This window comes from Poromitra crassiceps (assembly GCF_964638095.1).
Source record: "Poromitra crassiceps genome assembly, chromosome: 7".
NCBI lineage: Eukaryota > Metazoa > Chordata > Actinopteri > Beryciformes > Melamphaidae > Poromitra > Poromitra crassiceps.
This window is the reverse complement of record NC_139628.1, coordinates 8729930-8746791: the sequence shown is the minus strand read 5'-3', so window position 1 is coordinate 8746791 and position 16862 is coordinate 8729930. Positions and strand designations below refer to the sequence as shown.

Sequence of the window (16862 nt, the reverse complement as noted above, 5' to 3'; positions counted from 1 at the left end):
AAAAAGTTTTCAGGGAAAAAAAAAAAAAAAGTTCTGTTGTTGCAAAAGCTTCATACTGTAGTTCAATGAAAATATTGTATGCTTTAAATCTAAAATTGTTCATGGATTACATTCTAATCTAACAAACCTATCAATTTAAAAGTCAAGCATGTTACCGTGGAAACAATTAAGCTTAGCCCAAAATCACAAATCAGAATGAGGGGGTCCCTGGTATATTTTCTATCTTGTAAGAGGTGCTTGGCTGACGCCAGCCAGGCCGACGTGTCCTCCACGCCTGGGCGGGGTCCGACCAGCCGCCCACAGTACCGCAGCAGCGTTCAGGCGATCCGCTGACCCACAGCGCTCTGGCTCCGTCTCCGCTCCGCCGCCGTCCGCTCCCTCAGAGCTTTGAGACCATCTTGCCACTCTTTTTGCTTTGGACGACACTGCTTACAGGCAGGCTCTGAAAAACAATGTAGAAACACAAAAATATTCTTCTTTCAGGTGACATAAATTTATGAATGTGACATATCCAAAGCGTCTTATGTTGACTATTTGTGAAGTCCCTCGGCGTGACTATACTGTATGTGAAAAGTAACAAGAGTTCGTCTGTTCCATTGTTAAAAACGACGTGTACATGCAGGGGCGGCTGTGGCTCAGGCGGTAGAGCAGAAAAATAGACTCTGGGACAGCCCTACCATTTTCCCCAGCTTCCTGTACAACAAAAGCACTCTATCTCTAGTTCCACCTCCAATGTGTGTTGAGTGCGTTTCCGTTCACATACTATAACAAAGCCTCACAAATGCACATTTTGTTTCACAGTTATGACTGCACTGAAGTTCGCACTGAAACATTTTGGGAAATAAAAACAAAAAAGAGCTAAATTAATTGGGAGTTATTTTTCTTTTTACGGTAGACTTTTCTTTGTGGGAAGCGAGGGGGGGCGGGGGGCGAGGCCTGAGCGCAGCGCGGCACGTCCATGGAGATTTTTCTATCAGCGCGTCGGGTTTTGCTGCCTGTGCCTGTAAGATCTGCGTGGTAGGCTATCAGTGGATATCTGCTGTGATTGAGTCCTCACCGTCCTCATCATCGTAAAGTCGCCTTCAAAGCATGATGTTCGATTATAACGAACTAGTTGTGTGGCTTAGCCTTCCCAAATGTTGAGGGTAGTTTTTTAGAATTTAATATATAGAATTGGGAACGTCACATTCAATTTCAAATTGCTGACATGCACTAATTTTAGCTGCCTATAACATTTGCAAAGCTGAGCTTTTCAATAGCTTTGTAAATAGCCTACTGTTCTAGAGAAAGCCTCATGTCTTTTTCTGCCTCCCCTTCCCTTCAGTTTTATCCCAATTTAGAAATGCTTCTTTCTCTACACTTTTGTCTGTCTCTCACAGATCTTTGTTGTCACTCGACACTATTATTTGGTGTTGCTTAGCTGGAAACGATCATATTTTCACGCACGCACACTGTGACGAGAGAGGGACCATGAGTGTAGCCTATAGGCTACTACTGTATGCCCTGTCTGACAGCTTGCCCGCCTGTCCTAGCAATACTAAAGAAGTGTGTCACCCATTTCCACCACTCGATCCTTGCCAAGCAGCGTTTGAGTGACCAGAAGGCCATAGGCCTGCCACAACACCAACTAATCCAGGCAGTTCCAACAAGGTGGAACTCAACGCTCCACATGCTGCAAAGAGTTCTTGAGCAAAAACGTCCTCTTAACATCTACGTTGGCGACTACGGAGGATTTCCGTCTCCTACTGTTCACCAGTGGGACATTGTGTCCGGTCTGGTGGAAACGCTCCTCCCAATCAAGGAAGTGACACTAGAGGTGAGCCATAACGAGTCATCAGCTTCCTGCATCATTCCTTGTCTGACCGTGCTGAAGATGCTACTTGAAGATGAAGGGCCCATGAATCAAGGCATCAGAACGCTCAGGCAAGTCATGAGGGAGAGCCTGATCAAGTGTTTCTCAAAAATGGAAGAAACAAAGACTGTGGTGCTGGCATGCCTCTTAGATCCTCGATATAAGAGTCATACATTCTCCTCTGCTGCTACACTGACAAAGGCCAAAGAATGGCGGGCCCCCTCGCCCCCTCGCCGATCCAGAAAAGGAACTGACGCCGGCGGAAAACTATTCCCAGCGGGAATGTGACTGGCTTTGGAACCCCCCAGGTGGGCGGCGTGGCAGTCATTTGTGATATGTATTATGTGCAAATGTCTTATGTTTTCCCACTGTGTGTTGAAGAAAAGTGTTGGGCTTAGATAATATATGATATACATGTAATACAGTAATAATATATAGTATCTATACATTTTTAGCTATGGGGCCACCAGAGGACGTCACCATGGATCCAGCGTTCAGGATTGCATCGATTATGTGTTTTTGATGGCTGTATCATGTGTAAGTATACATTGGCAGTAAAACATATTCACCATTGACTTTTGGCAAGTTATCTTGTGCAGCAAAATGTAATGATCATAGTGCACAATAAATGCACAATCCAGTTTGACCCTCAGTATCAAACTGGTACATTCTTCTTCTGCAATTGGTGCAGCCCTAATAAATGAATGCTAGTCTTAATACATAATGTCCCACTGAAGACCATTTTTGTAGTTCCAGTGCCCAATCCCTCTCAGTGATACTTTTAACTCTTAGGTTTGTAACAACATTCGTGTGTAACATTTGAGGGAGCTGCAACAGTGGGTGAAGAGATCACTTCTACATGATGTCATGTCAACTGTTGATTTTGTCCATGTGGCAGTCAGGAGCAACGTCTCTGTGTGCCTTGTGGCGTGGCAGTGAAATGTGTGTGCTACTGTTTGCAATGAGCATGTAAATAGATGACATAATTTTGTCTCAGTCTCATGGCTTGACACTTATCCTGAATTTGTATTTAATCTCAACAGGCTTTTATTTTGATTGCTGCGTGCACAAATAGAAGCACCACTATTCTATATGATATTTAATGCTGTGCTGCTGCTTTACACAGTTTAGGGATGGGCATTATTAGTAAAAAAAAAAATCATGTCATTAAAGGATAATTCTAGGTATTTTTTTTGTCCTAGTTTTAGCCATCATGCCGATCAATTCTGCTCAAAATTTTCTTGATTACTTCAATGAAGATTTATGTAGCTTTCAGTTTACAGGGAGCACTGTTCTCTGATACACTCCAACGGGCGGGGCGGGTCCACCGTGGTGGCAGCTGCCCCCCCTTAAAATTGCCTTGCCACAGCACCCCAGAAAAGTTGAAAATAAGATGATAATAATAATAAAAAGACAGAAGGCATCCATTGGTACCATGCTATAGAATGTATCAGCACTGACGTGCTGGCCATTAATCCATCCATGCATATGCATCCAGGTCGAGGTCAATAGCAGGGTCCTCTTTGTCGAGGGGATCTACCCCGCCGGGAGAGCCGAGGCCGGGCGGCGCGTTGCTGTCAGCGTGAGCTCTGCGTCATCGACTGGAGAACAGTGCAGAAAAGATACAATGATGTCAGGCGCAGAGCCAAATCCAAGCTGGCAGCACGCGCCCGGTCTCGGTCCCGGACCGGCGGGAGGGGGGAAGTAGAAATCAGTGGTGTGCATAAAATAATGTTTGTTGGGCTACTTTGCGCACGGATGTCACATGGCATCAAGATGAAGCACACCATTTGCGGAATTGAGAACAGCAGATGTTGTAATCAGTGAAAACAGTCACATAGAACAACCTTCATTCAGAGTCGGTGACAAACAGATTGAGTGCTCATACAAATATATTATTTCCATATTGCAGTACCGTCCCACCAGGACAGCGAGGGTTCTCCCCAGGTCCAGGAGGAGTCCATAGTTCTCTTCCCCGCAAGCCCCTCACCCTCCACCCCTGCCACAACCCCCCCCCCCCCCCCCCCCCCCACCCACCCAGCCCACACTGCCGGATACCCAACCCCCCACCCCGTCCCCGTCCAGGGTCCACAATGAGCAGCAGCGGCGTGGGTCCGTCTTCCCGCAACCGGCCAGGGTCGTCACGGACGGGCCTCTCCCAGGCTGTCCGTCACCACCGCTTCAGCTAATCACAATAGGAAGTGATTGGCTGACCCCCGCATTAGAACATAAGGTGAATAGTGTACTGTAAAGTCATTAAACGTTGGTTTTGTTTGCTGTCAAAAAGGAAGTAACAGAGGCAAACGTCTTCAGCTTCATGTTGCCTCTGAGACCAGATGATGCAGGATTCTGTGGTTGAACAGTGCAGTGGTGTTTTGCAAAGCACTGAAGTAGTTCTGTAGTCTGTTTCACCGAGTGTGCTTTGACACATTCATATTGTGATATGACACCTGTTTATGATTTGCTGCATATAGCTCTAAATGCCATTTCCTGTTTACAACAACCCAGAAATGTGGCCAACCAGCCACCTACTGACTCGTGAGTGACCATACAACATTTCACTTGGAGGAAAAAACACAAACTTTTTTGTGAAAAACTTACATTGACATTAACTCAGACATTTTCAATTACAGAACTATTTACAGTATTAACCAACTCCAACCATCAATAACATGTAGGGTGACCAGATGTCCCGCATTGTGCGGGACTGCACAGCATTTTCAAGATTTTTCAAGCGTCCTGCAAATTGAGACGTTGTCCCGCATTTTGATCGTCTGGCTCCAGTTTTCAAATGCGCGTTTCTAAAGTCTGGCTTATGAAGGCTGTATGTGGTCTGTGGAGAAAGCAGGGAGGGAAAGCTGTCATGACGGGGCGGGCTATGTCTGATGTCACATGTCAATCAAACTGGAGCGGGCCGGGTACACGAGGTCCTGGGATCAAATCAAATGCAGGCAACCGGTTAGGGTACGCCCACACACCACCACAACAAAAGAACAACGAGTCGATTTGACGCTGCGCGCGGAATATGAAACATGAAAAGAGAAAGGGAAGAAACTGCGACTACAGCCAAGAAAAGGAGATGCAGCTACAATAAGGACTGGACCACTATTTACCCATGGGTGAAACCAGTGCAAGGCGATTGTCAGAGAGTGTTTTGCGACGTTTGCCGGAGTGATTTTTCAGTTGCACACGGAGGTGAATACGATGTCAAACGACACAAACAATGCAAGACTCACAAAAAACGTGTTGCTCAAAAGGAGGCTTCCCACTCTATGGATACGTTCCTACTGAAACCCAAACAGGATTCCAACACAGATAAGGTAACAGCAGCTGAAATAACTACCGTTTACCACACTGTGCAACACTGCCAGTCATACAGGTCAGAAGACTGTGGCAGTAAGCTAACAGCTGTCATTTTTCCAGAATCTGACATTGCAAAAAAAATGTCATGTGGACGTACAAAATCAGCGTCCATAGTTACAGATGTACTTGCACCTGCCTCTGTGGAGAGTTGTTTGAGAGAATTAAAAACACCATTGGTACAACTTCCAAGTGACAAAAAAGCCCACACACCATTTTTTTCTGTGGCTTCAGATGCTTCTAATCACGGCACTACGAAACTCTTCCCACTGTCTCTGAGATATTGGACACCAGAGTTGGGTTTGAAAAGCAAGATCCTTGACTTTTATGAGGATAGCGATAAGTCATCTGCCACCATTCACCGCCAGATTACAAGCAAGTTAGAAGAAAATGGCCTGCAACTGGACATGATTTCATCGTACACTGCTGATAATGCAAGTGTAAACTATGGAAAAAATAATTCTGTTTTCCAGAAGCTAAAGGCAGACAACAATGGCATCATTAAGGCAAATTGCATGGCACACATTGTACACAACTGTGCAAAACATGCTGGAGACAGGTTGAACATTGACATTGAGTCTGTAGTGAACAAAATATTTAGTCACTTTTCAGTGTCTGCAAAACGTACAGAAGAATTGAAAGCAGTGTTTGCCTTTGTGGAAGAAGATTATCAGGCTGTACGGAGACATGTACCCACAAGATGGTTGAGTCTGTGGCCTGCTGTCAAGAGGCTACATGAAAGCTGGACAGCTATCAAGAGCTACTTCTTGTCACTGGGAGAGGACCAGTGCCCAAAGGTTCTATGGCAGCTGTTTAAAAATGATCAGCATGGTGATGGGCAACCCCTTGAGCTACAGGTCTACTTGGCCTTCCTCAATAATGTGCTGAAGATCTTCCATGAGGATGTGCTGCGGTTGGAGGGAGATGATGGGACCGTCTGTGAGCTATATGACATCATGTTCAGTCTCAAAACAAAGCTCCAACAGCGACAGGTGGATTCCTTCTTTGGAATGGAGACCAGTGCTATCCTCCAACAGTTTCCAGACCAAAAGGCAGCAACAATCAAACATGATCTTTCCACCTTCTACAAGGCTGCACTCAACTACCTTGAAAAGTGGTATGATTTCACAGACAACAACTACCATAAGAATGTTAGAAGCTTGGCACTGAAGAACAGGTTCACATTCTCCCAGCTCAATGATGCAGTGGAGGTCCTACAGATAAGGGAGAAACTGGACATGGATGAACTGTATGATGAGTACTGTGTGACTCTGCCACGCCAGCAGGAAATTGTGGAAAAAAGAGCTCCTGTTGCTGAGAAATGGTCAATCTTGCTTAAAGGCACAAAGACACCAAACCTGACTGCTGTTGCATCCTTTCTCTTCAGCATTCCCATCACTAATGCTTCTGTAGAGAGAGTGTTTTTCCTCATGACTGCAGCGTGGACCGATCAGAGGAACCGTTGTTCTGTGGAGCTGATCAAGAGTGAAATTCAAGTCAAGACCAACTTTGAGTACAGTTGTAAGGAATTCTACACCTATGCAATCAAGCAGAAGGCCTTATTAGAAGCTGCACGCTCAAGCAAAAAGTATAAAGTCAAGAAGAACATCTAAGGTAAGATAAACGCATCGTTTGAAAAATATCACATATCATATTGTGGTCACTGGGCCAGTGTGGTGCTAGATAATACAGTGGTGCAATTCTTGTGTTTGACTGCTAGGTGCTTTCCATGCTGCTGGAAGTGCAATGCCTGTGTGGGCCTACTGATAGATTTCTCTCCCCAATCTATGGTATTTTGATCAAACATTTCTCCATAGGCCCAGTTTGGACTCAACAGGAGGCAGATACTTCAGCATGGCGGCCCTACATGCTGATATGAAAATATGCAATTACAGAGATGATCTTGTCATTTGTTAATTCAAATATATCTTTAATTATGTTTAAATGTTCTGTTCTAGGTCATAGGAGGAGCGGCTGAGTTTGTGTAATGATGAACTTTCTTCATTTCCATTAGGAGACGTGCTGACCATGGGAATTAACCATTAGAAGGGTCTGTGGAGTTGAACAATGCTTTGTGTGTGACAAACTGTTATTTTAAGCTGTTTATGGCAGGTCTGGGAAACGGATAAGCTGCACAAGGACGGTCATTTAGGATATGGTTGGGGCAGAGGTCACGGAGATCGGCTGACAAAAGGACATTCTTTTAATGTCTCTGCTCAGTCACTTAGTCACTGTGGGATATGACTGGAAAACAACACAGAGTTTATGGCTTTCTCTAAGACAAATGGCTGCAGAGCATCAACAGAGGAGGTGGGAGACACATTCCACAAAGCCCCCAGAGCATGAGGGGTTTCTGTGAGAAGCATCACAGTGTTGTATGTATATTGATGCATATTGTGTATATATATCTTACTGATTGACTGAGATGATTGGATATCTGATATGAAATAAAGTTTAAGAGCATACATTAGATGCGCTGATTTTTCCACAGAAAAGAGAAGATATGCTCAAGGACTCAGCACCAATGAGAGGAGAGTCTGATGTTGTGTGTTGATTAACTTCAATTTGTCCCACTTGCTGCACGATAGGAGAGTGCTATAATATTTAGATAAATGATAGCCTATTGATATTATTGTAATTATAGAATGGAAAATAAAGGTATAGTCGAATTAGTTGATAAGTGGTAATCGATAAGAGTTTCTCATCCGGTTTAAACGGGGTGAGTTTTTCTCTGATTTGTTGAATTTAACTATAAGAAACTGTCCTCTTGCTCTTTTTTACACCTCCTAGAGGTGGTTTTCGACCAAGAGGATAGTAAGTTTGAACTGTAAGACGTTTAAATCCAGTTCAGACTGGGATTAACCCATGATTCAGCTGAATTTGATCCATATCCAGAATATAGTTTAAGTTTATCAAGTCTAACAATAACCTTACATAATGTTCTAAACTAGGACTTTAATAGGTAAATAGCTAAATTAGCTGACCAAACCATAGGAGTTCAAAATAGGAATTTAAAGTAAATATATTGACAGTTGCTTTGGTAGATAGGAACCAATAGATAACTATTTCAAGGGAGGGTTAGTGTGTGACCTCCAGTGGAAGCCAGGTCACAGGATGTGGACAGAGAGGGGGAGAAAAACACGCCTGTCAAGTAGGTGGCCACCAATACCAGCACAGCAGTGAAGGATGACACTAGATGGAGGAGGAACCATACCGGAAGACAAACGCCCCCAAGGAAATGTACTTTAAAAGCACAGGCAAAAGAAAAGGGAGAGGTCGGTTTTCAGGGGTCTTCTTTTGACCTGCTACATATTTTGCTGTGAGGGAAAGACCACTGGAAAATCCACCTCAGAGATCTCTGAATGGGTAATATAAATACTTGACCTGTCTTTGTACTGAATATGCTAAATCCTCTATATAAAATAATGTTCTAAATATCAGAATTGCTTGTTGTATTGATTTTTCATATATCTGGAATAATTGGACACTGGAAAGGTATTAACATATGTCACACCTTCTGATGAGAGTGGGCTGTTTTTAATTAGGTTGAACGAGGTACAGAGAAATCCTTTCCATCAAATGGTGTACCCCGACGTGATTATGATCCATATTTTGAAAAAGCAAGCATTCTGATCAAGCATTTCAGGAAAACAGTGGCTTAACATCCCGGGAAAATATCAATAAAGGGTTTACGGATTACCTTTTTCATAAAAATATCTGCATTGGCTATTCTAAATTATTGTTACACTAACTGGATTCCACAAATGCTGTAATTTATCAATCAAATTTAGGAACCTGTACAAAGCTGGTCAGACACGTGTTTTGATATTTTGGAAAGATTTGTAAAGTGACCGAGCGCGTGTGAGGGTCGTAATTAACCCCAAGACCATTGCCCATGACCGAGCACGTGTGAGAGAAGTGATTAATCTCAAGACCATTGTCAGACCGAATGCATGTGAGGCGAATAGTACATTATTATTATGATAATACTAATTTTCCAAGACCATAGCAAAATGTGTTATTTATACAGAACCGGCGTGTTCTGGGGGAGTCCGTTTTGTACAGAGAGCATTAATGCTCAGGTTTTTGCATTTTATTGTAATATATCTTGAAGGTTTTGGTATAATATGAATTGTGAAAAAATCAGCTAACTAAGATCATAAAAGATTATATAAAATGGGGAAGAAATAACACTGAATTGTCTAATAATAGTAATATTAATATCCATATTTTGAGTTGAATTTTAGATTCTTCCAATTTATGTTGCTATGTAAATTAGACACAAAGGTTTATGCTATAAATTCAAACAACAAGGTGAATTTAATGCAAGATTAGGTCACGTTGGGTTAGTATTCCTTTGTATTTTTGTGTTATACTGCTTTATGATCCATAACTTTGCTGTAAGTTTGAGAAGAAGAGAATGAATGTAAATGATTTTTAAATTCACTGTGCAGGGACGCCTGTCACAGTGAAACGGTAATATGTAAGAGTATAGTATATAAATAGAATCAACAGTATTTTGACGCTTATGAAAAAACTGTTTGTGGAAAAATACACCACAAGTTGATGCGCGCAGCTTCTAACCAAGGGTCCGGGTGCAGGCAAATGGCCGCGGTGAGTGGGCTCTGGCGTCCATACAGGAGAAACCTGTGAGTCTGTCTGGCGGAGTTGGGCTGCAGAGCGGAGAACCATAGATAGCCTATGAGTTATTTTGCCATCAAATTGGCGTAAGGTCGCGCGACAGTTCAAAATAATAGCGTATGCTTTTAACGTTAGATTTATTTAGAAATATAAATGGATCTTTTAAGAGAGTGGTGGATTCGTTAGAGGGTAAAGATATGGAATGGGATTAATGGCCTATGGCCTATGGATTATGCGAATAGATATAATAGGCGTCACATAATATGTCCTCCCAACTAGTAGACATGATGTATGCGTGAGACGGGGTAGATTATATAAGCATGACCGGCTCTTTACGCATTCAAATAAATATAGCTCAGTTGGTAAAGCGCTCGGGTTTGAACCTGTGAAGTGTGCGGTTCCATAGTAGCCTAATGGAACAATGTCTGTATGTAGTAAACGATTGACTGTTAAATCAAAACAGACATCGACAACCTTTATTTAGTTTTTGTCTGTCCGTCAGTCTGTCTGTCTGTCTGTTTGGTTGTCTTTTATCCGTGGGTCGCTCGTAGTGCAAACTTCCCATGTCGTTGGGCAGAGAGTGTGTGTGTGTGTGTGTGTGTGTGTGTTTGTGTGTGTGGGCTGCTGTATGAGGAAGCGGAGTTTCCGGCAGTTTCCAGCGGAGGGAGAGGATTGCTGACGCCGCGGAACCCCGAGAGACGGGTCCGGCTCGAGGGGGGCTAAGCAGCTGTACAACAGGTAGACGTGGTTTTCTTTCAGGGCTGGTACAGTACGGGCCAAGGAGGGTCTGACAGCGAGCAGAGCACCAGACGCGACTTGCACCGGGCGGTGGCGAGCCAGCAGCTACCAGAATGAATAGGAGGGTGTTTCACGCTACTTTTGTCTGTTAAAATGAAGTTGGTAATGTACAGTTTGATCCAAGGGGGACAAACCCTTTCAGAGGAACTTGTAACACCAAACTGTCTGTTTTGCTGCAGCTCGCAGTGCTGTTTAGTCCAGGACCTTGCTTCCTGGATCTGTTGAGAGGTGGAGGGGGGCTGCTCCGTGAAGCTCCAGTGGGGGAGCTCCGTTCTGTTCAAGGTCTATATGATAAGTGACCTGGGCATGCGCAAAGACTGGGCGTGTCTAAAAACACACCATGTCCAAGAATGTTGTCCCTTGAGAAGGTCATAGAGGGCAGCCTTTTCCTAAGGGTGGGGCTGCACGAGTGGGGTAGGCTCCTTGAGCAAGGCATTACATCAGGGCAGCGTTGCTTTGGCTGATTATGTAGGCTATAAGTTCCATGTTTGAGTTGATTTGAGTGTGATAATTTGAGATAGATAGGATTTTATGTTACTGCATGAGTGATGGGTAGATGCCGGTAGTAAAATTTGATGTTGTGAATGCATTTAGTGGTGTAAGGAGACAGATAGGATTTAAGTGGGTTGGTATGAGTGATGAAGTTTGTGTAATGTGGGATTTTATGTGGATGGTTGGGAATACAATGCTGATAGTATGGGGCGTGAACGTTCATTGTTTCTATGGAGAATGAAAGCATTGATTATAATATTTAGATTGGCGAAATGGTGCTGTGTTTTGTCGGTGTGGCTGTGATATGTGAAATGATGTCTGTTCAGCTTTGGAACATTTTTGATGACATCATTTGTGGTAGGGCTAGCCTACTGGAGTTTCAGTGTGGATCAATTGGCGGGGAGGATTCATTAATGATTACTCGTTTGAGGTGTCAATTGATCTGACCATATTGATAGTTGTTTGATTAATTTAGACCAAAGGGGGGTCCCCATACATTGTGGAATGCATGGTGAATGAATGCATAGAATATAGAATGGACCCAGATGGAGGGTTAAATCTCAGCAAAAAACACACTGACGAAGTGTCAGATATAATGAGTTATGAAAATAGATTGGACTGGGAAATTACAGCAGTGGGGAACACTGAATACTGTACATTATATAGTAATACGTACTGAATAGAAAGTTTGCAGTGACACATAAAATAACAATAGTTATATGATGAGTTTGTTTAGTTGACAACTTTGCATAAATGAAGGGTTTGTTGATTAACTTGAAAATTCTCTCTGTCGTCCCTATAGAAGAACTAGCTCAGACCCAGGTAAGATACACTATCATTTTTCCGTTTGAGAAAAGCTACACATAGTTAAATTTATACTTAAAGTACGCTGGAGATGTTTTTAAAAGTATTTATAAATAAGTCAATGCCCTCTGAGGACAGACAGTCTTGAGTTTGCGTTTGGAGTATTTGTGAACAATGTTGGCCCTCACTGTTTTACCTAGTGGGGTTATGCCATCCCCAAAATTACTCAAGTGAACTGCCAGGGGTCTAGCCCGCCCCTCCCCCACTCACAGCACCTTCTGGGGTTACCCTCCGCCCCATTGTTTATTGCCACAAGTTTACAAGGTCAGTACATTGTCACTCTGTAAGCTATGAATGTTCACTCAGGAGTCATCTTGTTTATGAGGATTCATTGCAATCAAATTATAAAGTAAACAATTGGATATGTACTCACAGAGTATCTCAAACATTATCTGCCATACAAGCGACTTGTTGTACTAATAAGAATACAAGAAATTATTTTGTTTAAAGTACAGGCACATTGTGAAATCTGATGTTTACAGGTACAGTGGTACGTCACCAGAGGACCACACACTGGGACAATTCCAATATCGAAGATGTGGGTTTCATTTTTGCATAGTGGGATCTAAGCAAATCATCATGCACTCATTTGGTTACAAATGGAATCAAGGGGGTATGGGTGCAAATTGGGACAAGGGGGCAACCAAAATATGACGAATTTGGAAATGATTAGATGCACTAATGGGGTTAAGTTGTGTTTGTGCTGAGGTTTAATGTTGTCTAAGTGGGTTCCAGGAAAAATATGGGAACAGTTATGCTACTAAATGAACTGAATGTTGTCGTTAGGGGGGTTTCAACTGGGGGTTATGTTAGATTCAATAAGGAGCCAAGATGAAGAGCCAAGTTGAAGAATATGTTTAAAATAACTCAAATCACAGTGCTAATATAATATGCTATGTTTCAGGAAAAAATGCAATTGGCCGACTGCTGCCATGGGACGAGATCAATAAGTTAGGTGGTTTCACACCTCTATTGGAGGAGTGAAAAGGGGGATTGATAGATTTCTCTCCCCAATCTATGGTATTTTGATCAAACATTTCTCCATAGGCCCAGTTTGGACTCAACAGGAGGCAGATACTTCAGCATGGCGGCCCTACATGCTGATATGAAAATATGCAATTACAGAGATGATCTTGTCATTTGTTAATTCAAATATATCTTTAATTATGTTTAAATGTTCTGTTCTAGGTCATAGGAGGAGCGGCTGAGTTTGTGTAATGATGAACTTTCTTCATTTCCATTAGGAGACGTGCTGACCATGGGAATTAACCATTAGAAGGGTCTGTGGAGTTGAACAATGCTTTGTGTGTGACAAACTGTTATTTTAAGCTGTTTATGGCAGGTCTGGGAAACGGATAAGCTGCACAAGGACGGTCATTTAGGATATGGTTGGGGCAGAGGTCACGGAGATCGGCTGACAAAAGGACATTCTTTTAATGTCTCTGCTCAGTCACTTAGTCACTGTGGGATATGACTGGAAAACAACACAGAGTTTATGGCTTTCTCTAAGACAAATGGCTGCAGAGCATCAACAGAGGAGGTGGGAGACACATTCCACAAAGCCCCCAGAGCATGAGGGGTTTCTGTGAGAAGCATCACAGTGTTGTATGTATATTGATGCATATTGTGTATATATATCTTACTGATTGACTGAGATGATTGGATATCTGATATGAAATAAAGTTTAAGAGCATACATTAGATGCGCTGATTTTTCCACAGAAAAGAGAAGATATGCTCAAGGACTCAGCACCAATGAGAGGAGAGTCTGATGTTGTGTGTTGATTAACTTCAATTTGTCCCACTTGCTGCACGATAGGAGAGTGCTATAATATTTAGATAAATGATAGCCTATTGATATTATTGTAATTATAGAATGGAAAATAAAGGTATAGTCGAATTAGTTGATAAGTGGTAATCGATAAGAGTTTCTCATCCGGTTTAAACGGGGTGAGTTTTTCTCTGATTTGTTGAATTTAACTATAAGAAACTGTCCTCTTGCTCTTTTTTACACCTCCTAGAGGTGGTTTTCGACCAAGAGGATAGTAAGTTTGAACTGTAAGACGTTTAAATCCAGTTCAGACTGGGATTAACCCATGATTCAGCTGAATTTGATCCATATCCAGAATATAGTTTAAGTTTATCAAGTCTAACAATAACCTTACATAATGTTCTAAACTAGGACTTTAATAGGTAAATAGCTAAATTAGCTGACCAAACCATAGGAGTTCAAAATAGGAATTTAAAGTAAATATATTGACAGTTGCTTTGGTAGATAGGAACCAATAGATAACTATTTCAAGGGAGGGTTAGTGTGTGACCTCCAGTGGAAGCCAGGTCACAGGATGTGGACAGAGAGGGGGAGAAAAACACGCCTGTCAAGTAGGTGGCCACCAATACCAGCACAGCAGTGAAGGATGACACTAGATGGAGGAGGAACCATACCGGAAGACAAACGCCCCCAAGGAAATGTACTTTAAAAGCACAGGCAAAAGAAAAGGGAGAGGTCGGTTTTCAGGGGTCTTCTTTTGACCTGCTACATATTTTGCTGTGAGGGAAAGACCACTGGAAAATCCACCTCAGAGATCTCTGAATGGGTAATATAAATACTTGACCTGTCTTTGTACTGAATATGCTAAATCCTCTATATAAAATAATGTTCTAAATATCAGAATTGCTTGTTGTATTGATTTTTCATATATCTGGAATAATTGGACACTGGAAAGGTATTAACATATGTCACACCTTCTGATGAGAGTGGGCTGTTTTTAATTAGGTTGAACGAGGTACAGAGAAATCCTTTCCATCACTACCTGCTGCAGTTGTTGCTGTGATGGACAACATTTAAAAGACTTGTGATGGACAACACTTAAACATTTTCAGCCAGGTGCTTGTGCATAGCCTGTGTTGCTCTGATGGAGAAAACTGAAAAGATTGATTATTTTATTTATTAAGTTTTTGTCCCCTCCTGACCAGTTTTGATTTGTATTTCTGGTTTTATTGGATCTATTATTTTATTTTTTGCCTAATTTTAAGAGAATTTGCAGTTGGATTTGGTTTAGGAGGATGCATGCCTGCTGCTTTGGTTAAGTTTAGTTTTCTTTATTAAGATATAAAATTTGCACTAGTGCACTGTCACTTGACTTGCTGGTGTACATTTAGACTTGAGACTACTTAATGTGTGCCTCAAGACATGAGACTGTCCCTGACTTGGGGCTGCACCAAGTTGACTTGGCCACACTACTGTGAAACCTCCAAACCTCATTGTGAGCTCCTCATTGGATTTAATTCATGTTTTCACAATCAAATCCTACCCTCTGTACTACCACTAGATGGCATTGTCCATTCAGGAAATACTGATTTTCAATTCTGTTGTAGTAGTAAACGTTAGTCTATCTATGCGATTCTGAGCTGTGCTGTGCTCTTATTGTAGCCAATGTTTTGTTCACATGTTTAGCCTGACACATGTAGCCTACATATTCTACTTGAATATGGTTCAGTATTGTTGTACTAGAAAAGTTGGAATAACTTTAATGTTATGGTGTTTGGAGGCACATAATGCCATTTGTTGTTGATGTCTGTTGTTTGAGAAAGTACAGGCAGGACAAACCCTTTTGAAAGCACTTTACGTACTACTTGAAAGAACAGTTCTAAGCCTTGACTGTTCTGTTTTATTGTAGGTTACACAGTTTAGTCAGGTCAGGTGTGTAGAAGCACTGTGAAACTTAAGCTTCATGCTTACTGTGTTTATGGAACGTAAAGTTGCATTTAAATAAAATACATTTGTTAAGTTGTTATTTGTATAGTCTATATTATGTGCTACTGAATCAACCTGAGGGCAAAGTATAGAGATGTTATGAGCTAAGGGCAGAATAGAAACGTTTATTTTTTTTAAGTTAGAGACATTTATATCAACATTTTAGACTACATTGATGCATTGGTAACGCGTCCCACATTGTCCCACACAAACATACTCTTTGTCCCACATTTGGCTAGTTGGGATCTGGTCACCCTAATAACATGGCCATGATATATATCTTACTATACAATCGTATAGAAAATAATAGCAACAAACGACTTATATAGTGATCTTATATATGACAAAACTTTAAAAGACAAACAAGACAGACAAAAAGTAAAGAGACAATGCATTCAGCAAACAAATGATTGCATAGCCCAACTTTTAACCTTTGTAACCATCATTGACACGAAAAAAAACTAAATCTAAAAAGCAAGAAAAATATATTTTAGCATTTTTGTTTAGTTTTGCTCCAAGTGAAATGTTCTATGCTCACTCACGATTCAGTAGGTGGCTGGTTGTGATAAAGCTGAGAGTTCAGATACTGTGGCATGTAAGCTTTGCTGTTCTCTTGGTGCCGCGTCTATGTGCCGACAGGCCGCAGTGCCGACAGGTCGCAATGCCGATAGCCCACAAGCAGAACCAGCTGAGTGAGGCGGCGTGCAGCGTGTCGGTGGAGCTAACCTCTCCCAGCCCCCATGCCAAACCTAACCTCCCCCCATGCCTAAACCTAACCTCCCCCATACCCTAACCCAAAACCTAACCTCTCCCAGCCCCCACGCCAAACCTAACCTCCCCCCATGCCTAAACCTAACCTCCCCCAGACCCTAACCCAAAACCTAACCTCTCCCACCCCCCACGCCTAAACCTAACCTACCCCAGACCCTAACCCAAAACCTAACCTCTCTTTAAACTTTTAAAGAATGACTGATCGACACCTCCAGAGAACGGGTAGAACTTCTTGCTTCCAATCAAAAGTGGGTGGGTGTATGGGCATACGAAAAGACAGCCACAGTAAAGCCAACTAGGTCATGAACATTGGGGGACATGTCTGTGA

At 42.2% G+C, this 16862-nt stretch overlaps 1 protein-coding gene across 1 annotated transcript in view; it reads right to left on the bottom strand.

Moving 5' to 3' along the window:
* Positions 1-303: 303 nt before the first annotated feature.
* LOC310780163 (protein NLRC3-like) overlaps positions 304-16862 on the bottom strand; it is a 121744-nt gene continuing 105185 nt past the window's right edge. Inside the window, exon 13 of the mRNA XM_083640729.1 lies at positions 304-442. Coding sequence (XP_083496855.1) covers positions 380-442 — 63 coding nt within the window. The 3' untranslated portion in view covers positions 304-379. The remainder of the gene's footprint in view (positions 443-16862) is intronic.